At 45.4% G+C, this 8,097-nt stretch overlaps 1 protein-coding gene across 1 annotated transcript in view; it reads right to left on the bottom strand.

The window, feature by feature from the left end:
- The window catches only part of XYLB (xylulokinase homolog (H. influenzae)), a 60,851-nt gene extending 53,221 nt beyond the window's left edge, over positions 1 to 7,630 (bottom strand). The window contains exons 1-2 of the mRNA XM_008567162.1: positions 7,391 to 7,630; positions 5,331 to 5,413 (exon numbers count right to left, since the gene is read on the bottom strand). Of these exons, the coding sequence (XP_008565384.1) occupies positions 5,331 to 5,413; positions 7,391 to 7,447 (140 nt within the window). The 5' untranslated portion in view covers positions 7,448 to 7,630. The remainder of the gene's footprint in view (positions 1 to 5,330; positions 5,414 to 7,390) is intronic.
- Positions 7,631 to 8,097: the final 467 nt, after the last annotated feature.

Here is an 8,097-nt window from a genome sequence, read left to right as displayed (position 1 = left end):
CAGAGCAATAAAAAATAAAGCAAACTATTGATACACATGCCAACATGAATGAATCTCGAATGAGCATGCCAAGTGAAGAAAACCAGACACAAAGGAGTGCATACTACACACTTCCATTCACATGAACAAAACACAGAATGCAAATTACCCTATAGTGAGAAAAGCAAATCAGTGGTTGCCTCATCCAGTGGGAAAGGAAGAAATAGGCTAAAGCGCACAGGCATCTTTCAGGGGTGATGTGCACATTCTGTATCTTGACTGTGGTGGCAGTTTCACAGGCACAGGTCTACCTCTCTCAAAACACACAGATGCTGGGTTTTGTTTTTTAAAAAGATGCTATTAGGAAAGATTGAAGAGAATAGCAAAACTTTCCTATAGACAATGAAAACTCATTAGGAAAATGTTGTCTTTACCAAACAGATGAAAATTATAACCAGACATTCCACCCTGTATCTAACAACTCAAACCCTGCAATTTCAGCTAAGGAGGAAGAACAGAGCTACCCCACACCACTAAAAGCACCAGGCCCAAACGGTTTCACAGAAAAATCCCACCAAATATTTAAAGAGCAAATATTACCAGAGCACCTAAAAAGAAGGAAAATGTTCCAATTATTTTTATGAAGTAAAAATAAAATTGACACCAAAACCTAAAAAGCGCTTCACCAATACGCAATTTCAGCTAAGGAGGAAGAACAGAGCTACCCCACACCACTAAAAGCACCAGGCCCAAACGGTTTCACAGAAGAATCCCACCAAATATTTAAAGAGCAAATATTACCAGAGCACATAAAAAGAAGGAAAATGTTCCAATTATTTTTATGAAGTAAAAATAAAATTGACACCAAAACCTAAAAAGCGCTTCACCAATACCACAAATGAACAAAAATAGGAAAATTAGACTATTAAAATCAAAAACTTTGTTTCAAAGGATTACCAAAAAAGTGAAAAGACAACCCACAGAATGGGAAAAAAGTTTTGAAATCATATATCTGAAAAGGAACTTGTATCCAGAATATATGCATAAAGAACTTTTACAATGCAATAATAAAAAATGGGCAAAAGATCTGAATAGACATTTCCCCAAAGACAGACAAATAGCAAAGATACTCAACACCATTAGTCATTAAAGAAATGCAAATCAAAACCACAGTGAGATAGCATTTCACGCCCTCTAGGATGGCTATAATCTATAATCAAAAAGAGTGAATAACAAATGTTGGCAAGGATGTGGAGAAACTGGAACCCTCGTACACCACTGGTGGGAACGTAAAATGGTACAGCTGCTTTGAAAAACAGCTTGGCAATTCCTCAAACTGTTGAACAGAGTTACCATATATGACCCAATGATTCCACTTTTAGGTATATATGCAATAGAAATAAAAACATATGTCTGCACAAAAACTATATACTATGTTAGTCTGCTCATGCTGCCATAATAAAGTACCACAGACTGGGTGGCTTCAACAACAGACATTTATTTTCTCACAGTTCTGGAGGCTGGAAGTCTCTGATCAAGGTGCCAGCAAATTCAGTTTCTGGTAAGGGCTCTCTTCCTGGCTTGCAGAAACCTGCCTTCTTACTATGTTCTCACAAGGCCTTTCCTCTGTGAGTGTGCAGAGTGAGAGCGCTCTGGTGTTTCTTCCTCTTCTCATAAGGACATCAGTCCTGTCAAGTTAGGGCCCCACACTCATTTAACCTTAATTATCTACTTAAATGCCCTACCTCCAAATACAGTCACATTGGGGCTTAGGGCTTCAACATATGAATTTGGCAGGACACAATTCAATTTGTAACATACATGAATGTCTTGTTTTGCTTTGTTTTGTGTTTTGACCAGTAAGGGGATCGCAACCCTCGGCACGGTGTTGTACAACCCTCAGCACGGTGTTGTCAGCACCACGCTCAGCCAGTGAGCACACCGGCCATCCCTATGTAGGATCCGAACCCACGACCTTGGCGCTACCAGCACCGCACTCTCCCGAGTGAGCCATGGGGCTGGCCCCAGACGTGAATGTTCATAGCGGCATAATTCAGAATAGCCAAAAAGTAGAACAACCCAAATATCTATCATCTGATGAACAGATAAATAAAACGTAGTATAGCCATAAAATAGAATATTATTGAGCTATAAAAGGAACAAAATACTGATACATATTACAAAATGGATGAACTTTGAAAACATTATGCTAAGTAAAAGAAACTTGTCACAATACATCACATATTATATAAATTCATTTCTATGAAATGTCCAGAATAGGCAAATCCATAGAGAGAGAGAGAGAGTAGATGTGATTGCCAGGGCTGGGGGAAGGACTATGGAGTGGCTTCTAATGGATATAGGGCTTACTTCCGAGGTGATAAAAATGTTCTAAAATTAGACAGTGGTGATGGTTACATAGTTCTGTGAATATACTAAAAACCATTGAATTTTACATTTATAAAGGGAAAATTTTAAGGCATGTGAATTATATCTCAATAGAGCTTTTTTAAATGTCCATTGGAGAGGACTGACTGACATAACAGATTAAATGGAAGAGAGAGTGAGGGAGAGAGATTTTTAAAGTTTTAAAAGAATAGAAATCAATAAACTAAACTAAACTAGAAATCAATAACAGAAAGCTGGAAAATTTGGAGATTAAACACACTTCTAAATAACATATGAGCCAAAGAAGTTTCAAGAGAAACTAAAAACTATTTTGAACTAAAAATAATGAAAACATAACTTATCAAAATTTATGGGACGCAGCAAAATCATTCCACAAAAGCATTTGGGCTTAGAGGAAATTTTATAGCATTATATGCATATATTAGAAAAGAAGATCTAGAGGGCTGGCCAATTAGCTCACTTGATTAGAGCTCACTTGTTGATACCACCAAGGTCAAGGGTTCAGATCCCCTTACTGGCCAGCCGCCAAAACAAAATAAAAAACAAAAAGAAAAGAAGATCTAAAATCAATAATCTGAGCTTCCACTTCAAGAAACTAGAGAAAGAAGAGCAAATTAAGCCTAAAGCAAGCAGAAGGGAAGAAGTAATAAAAATTAGAGTACAAATCAATGAAAATGAAAAGAGGAAAATATCTTAGTCTGTTTACCACAGACTGGATAATTTATAAAGAAAAAAGTTTTATTCAGCTCATGGTTCTGGAGGCTGGAAAGTCTATGAGCATGGTGGCAGCATCTGGTGAGGGCCTTCTTGTTGCATCATCACATGGAAGAAGACAGGAGGGCAAGAAAGGGCAAGAGCACACCAGCTCAGGTCTCTCTTCCTCTTCTTATAAGGCCACCAGTCCCATCATGGGGGCACCACCTGATGACCTTATCTAATCCTGATTACCTCCTAAAAGCCCCAACTCCAAATACCATCACCACATGAATTCGGGGATTAAGTTTCCAACACATGAAATTTGACACATTCAAACCATAACAGAAAACAACAGAGAAAAATCAAAACCATAAGTTGATTCTTTGAAAGGATCAATACAATTGATAAACCTCAAGCCAGGCTAACCAAGAACAAAAAAAGAAGAAACAAATTACCAATATCAGAAATGAAAGACAGGTCATCACTATTGATCCCATTGGACATCAAAAGGCTGATAAAAGAATATTATGAACAACCCTATGGCCACAAACTTGGTAACTTAGACAAAATGGAGCAATTCCTTAAAAGACACAAACTACCAAAGCTCAAACATACAAGGCCTGCAGTGATACAAAATATGAAAGCAAGAGGGCTTCCAACCTCAGCTTGAAGGGGCCACGTTAGCTGGAGGGAAAGAGATGGCAAGGCGATGTGAGGAGCAATGAGGGAAGCATGAAGGGTCGGCAGGGAAGGCTTCGAAGAGGAAGTGATGTCTAAAAGAGACAGGGAAGGACACTGCCACCAGGACCTCACAGAGCTACCTCAAAATCACTAAGTCCATAACTGTTATGGACTGAATTGTCCCCCCAAAATTCAAGTGTTGAAGTTCCAACCCCCAGGACCTCAGAATGTGACTGTATTTGGAGATAGGGCCTTTAAAAAGATAATTAAGTTAAACTGCAGTCATTAGGGTGAGCCCTAATCCAGCATGACTGATGTTCCTGCAAGAAGAAGAGATCAGGACACAGACATCCAGACACCAGGGAGCTCCTGCACAGAACACCACCACGTGAAGAGGCAGTCATCTGCAAACCAAGGACAGAGGCTTCAGAGGAAACCGACTCTTCCAGCACTTTGATCATGGACTTCCAGCCTTCAGAACTATAAGAAAATAATTAAACAGAAAATAAAATTCTGTTGTTGAAGCCACCCAGTATGTGCTATTTTGTTATGGCAGCCCCAGCAGACTGATATAACAGCTAAACTCATGATCTTTCTCTCCAAAACTAATTATTTTCCACAGGTCCAACCATCCACCCTGAAGTCCAGAGAGTAACCTCACCATCACACCTCACATTCAATTCTGTACCAAGACCTATCAGTTTTACCACCCAGCTCTCTCTTATCCATCATTTCTTATCTGAATGACCTACAAAAACTTCTCCAACAGTCTCGCTACATCCATTGCAGCCACTCTCCATTTGCTCCCCTACTGCACCCAAGGAGGTCTTTTCAAAACACAAATACAGCAGTGTTACACCTCACTCCTATCCCTTATGACCCTTCAGTGGCTGACAATAGCTTTTAGAATAAAGACAAACTTTATGCCATGGACTGTAGGGCTCTGCCCTGCCTCTGCCTCCCTCTCTGCTCCCCAGACACATTGGTTTTCTTCAATTCCATGAATGAACCATACTCTTTCTTGCCATGGGGACTTTGAACATACTCTTCTTCTGCCTGAAATGCTCTTTCCTCCTATATATAACCTGACTCAACTTAAGCACTGCTTCCTTAGGGACCCTCCCAGACTCCCCCTCCCAAGTCTGTGTCACATTTCTTTGTAATAAGCACTTGGAGATATAAGTTCCTTTCCTTCAGAGGCCTTCTCAGAGTTTATAAATAAATATTACTTTGTGAGATTGTCTGGTTGATGGGAAGTTCTGGAAGAGCAAGAACCATGTCTCTTTTTTGGTTCACCATCAAATCCCAGCACCCAGCATGCCTGGCACAAGGCAGGTCTCAACTGATACTTACTGCATGTATGAATGAATAAATGAATGAATGGAATTAGGAAGGAATGGGAGAGAGAGTACTCTAGGTATGGAAAAAAGATGCTGAGAGGTCTGCCAAGACCACCACTCCTGTAGTACTGTGAAGTCAGAACAGTGTGTCTGTGAATGTAAAAGGTTGGGGGAGGACCCTAAAACCAACCCTCTCCAACATACATGCATACCAGGTATACATACCCAAATTCTGGAAGGTCGCTGTCAAAATGCACACTGTCCTCATAGAAGACATTCAGCTCTGTGTCAACAGCAACAACTTTCACCTGGAAGGCATTTTGAAAATGGTTGTGTGGGTAAAAACCCACTCTCTTTCCTCTTGCTTAGCAACAATTGACACAGAAGACTGTGATCGAATGTGTAGGCATTTCTCCTCACTGGCAAGCAAGCAAGCGATCTTTCAGCAGACACCATCTGGGTGTCCTCTAATTCAATTCCAACACTATCTACCTGAAGATAATGTCAGATCCCACAGGGTGAGGGCTCAGGCCCCAAAACTGTCCCCAACTTTAGATGCCAAGCACAAGCCTAGGCCTCTGGAACTTCTGACCAACCAGCTATAAATCAGGGTTCCCACCACCCCCTCCTTGGGTTCAACTGGCTTGCTTCAGCGGCTCACAGGACTCAGGGAAACAAGTACTTTACGTTTACCAGTTTATTATAAAGGATATTAGAAAGGATAAAGATGAAGAGATGCACAGGGCGAGAGGTATGGGGAACGAGCATGGAGCTTCCATGCCCTTCCTGGGTGCACCACCCTCCAGGAACCTCCATGTGTTCAGCTATCCAGAAGCTCCCCAAACCCAGGCCTCTTGGGTTTTTATGGAGGTTTCATTACACAGGCATGATTGATTAAATCATTGGTCATGGTGATCAGCTTAACCTTCAGTCCCTCTCCCCTCTGCAGAGGTTGTGGGGTGGGACTGAAAGTCCCACCTTGGTCTTTTCTGTGACCAGCCCCCATTCTGAACCTGCCTAGGGGCTGCCAGCCATCATTAGCATCCGAGAAGACTTATCACTTTGGAGATTCTAAAGATTTTAGAAATTGTATATCAAGAGAGGGATGAAAACCAAATATATATGTTCACAATATCACAATGGTGTATAGAATTTTCCTCAGCTTCTACACTGGTCCAAGAGTACTAATATCGCCAGGTGAGGCCTAGCACCTTAGGAGAGGTTCAGCCTAGAGACCTCAAAGGCTGGGGTGCATCTTGGTAATCGTGGCAACAGAGGCCTCATCTGGGGACATACCCAGAGTTAGTAAAATGGAGAAGGCTAAGTAGAAACACCCACATATCTCAAGGAATCTTTGCCCTGCAAACAGCCAAACCAAGCCCCTCTGGAGGTAGATATTCACAGATGAGCTGGTTCCTGTGCCTGGCAAGGAGGCCTGAGGAACTCCTAGTGGGCAAGGTATGGGGGTCAAGGTTTGCAGAAGTCTCTGGGGGTCCATGTCTGCAGGATGCTGCTGCCACAGGCCAGAGACACATAATGTCCTATTGAAGTAGATCTCCAAGCTCAGGAGTATTAACTCCTTTCCTGGACAGATGAGGAAACTGAGATCTAGCATGACAACTCGACTTGTCCAGAGTCACAAAGGACTTTCTGGTCAGGGATTGGCCAGAGGCCTATTTGATGAGAGGGGTTTAATTGCAACTGTGTTTACTTTCCAAGTACTTTAAAGGAGAAGGAGGCCCTGGACACCCCATGACCAGTTTAAAGGTAAATTTTAATTCTGCTCGCCTGTCTCGAGGCCCTGGGAGCAGCACAGACCTCCTCTGGCCAGCAGACCTGGGTCCGCAGACCGGGGCACGCTGATGCCAACCGAGGGAGGTCACAGGGAGGGGCAAAGTCCATTTGTACACTGCGCCCATTTCGCTTTTAAAAGAAGGTCTCATGCGGGGATCTGGTCCAGGCCACAGGTTATGCATGTGCACAGGTCGACCCGTCTGTCGCCTCGCCTTACAGTAGCTGAGTTCCTTCGGGTCCCTGTCACTCGATGGCCAAGACAGCGCGCGAACCCGCCCAGCCCTTCGGCCCCTCTGGGCACTTCCAGCCACGCGCCCGCGGGGTCCCTCCGGGAGGCGCCCGCCGTTTCCGGGAGGGCCGGGGTCGGGGGTTGGGGGAGGGAGTGCGAGGTCGTATCTTGCGGGCGGGCGGGCGGCGCCGGAGCCCCGGGAAGCCCAAGAGTGAGGCGCGTCTGCGGTTCGGCGCAGGGTTCCCGGGCCCCGCGACGGTACCTGCTGAGTGCTGAAGTCCCAGCCCAGGCAGCAGCGGAGAGCGGCGCGCTCCGCCATGGCCCTGGAGTTGTCCCGCCGCCGCGCGTCCGTCCGTCTATCCCGCGGCGTGACTGTCGCCGCGCTCCAACGCCCAGAGACGCCGGGGCCCGCCCCTCGCCCCGCCCGGCCGGACTCTGGACCCGAGTCACGGGGCGGGCTTGCGCTCTGGCGCCGCCTGCGGTGGACGGGAGCGGGGATCGGTCCGGCCTCGGCTTCGCACCGGTGCAGTAGACGATGCTCCCATCGCAGCCTGCTGCTCTCCCGGGCCCACCCCTCCGCTCCCCCCCGTCTTCATCTGCTCCCTGCACTGGCCGTGTCCTGATGTGGCCTGGCTGCCCTCGGAGGACGCCTGGGCCAGAGGCTGCAAGTTTAACCCAGGTTGTTCCTGCCTGTCCCTCTGGTGGCTCTGGACCTGGGGTCCCCCGTGGCTGTCTCTTGGGTACTGGAATAACTGTCCACCCATGGTGGCGACTCAGGGGTCACTGGGGAATGTGGCCTGGGGTTGCAGCACTGGCTCTGACAGGCCCTGTCCAGGCCAGCCAATCTAACTGCTTCCCCCGTGTGTGGCATCCCACATTCGTATTTAAAATCAGAGCTCCTGATGCCCTCACGGAGGGGCTCGTTCATTCCTGCAGTCAGCTGGTACTGATGGTCTAATGTGTGCCAGG

Source organism: Galeopterus variegatus, unplaced genomic scaffold (assembly GCF_000696425.1).
Source record: "Galeopterus variegatus unplaced genomic scaffold, G_variegatus-3.0.2 Scaffold300, whole genome shotgun sequence".
Lineage (NCBI taxonomy): Eukaryota > Metazoa > Chordata > Mammalia > Dermoptera > Cynocephalidae > Galeopterus > Galeopterus variegatus.
This window is presented reverse-complemented; position numbering and strand designations above follow the sequence as displayed.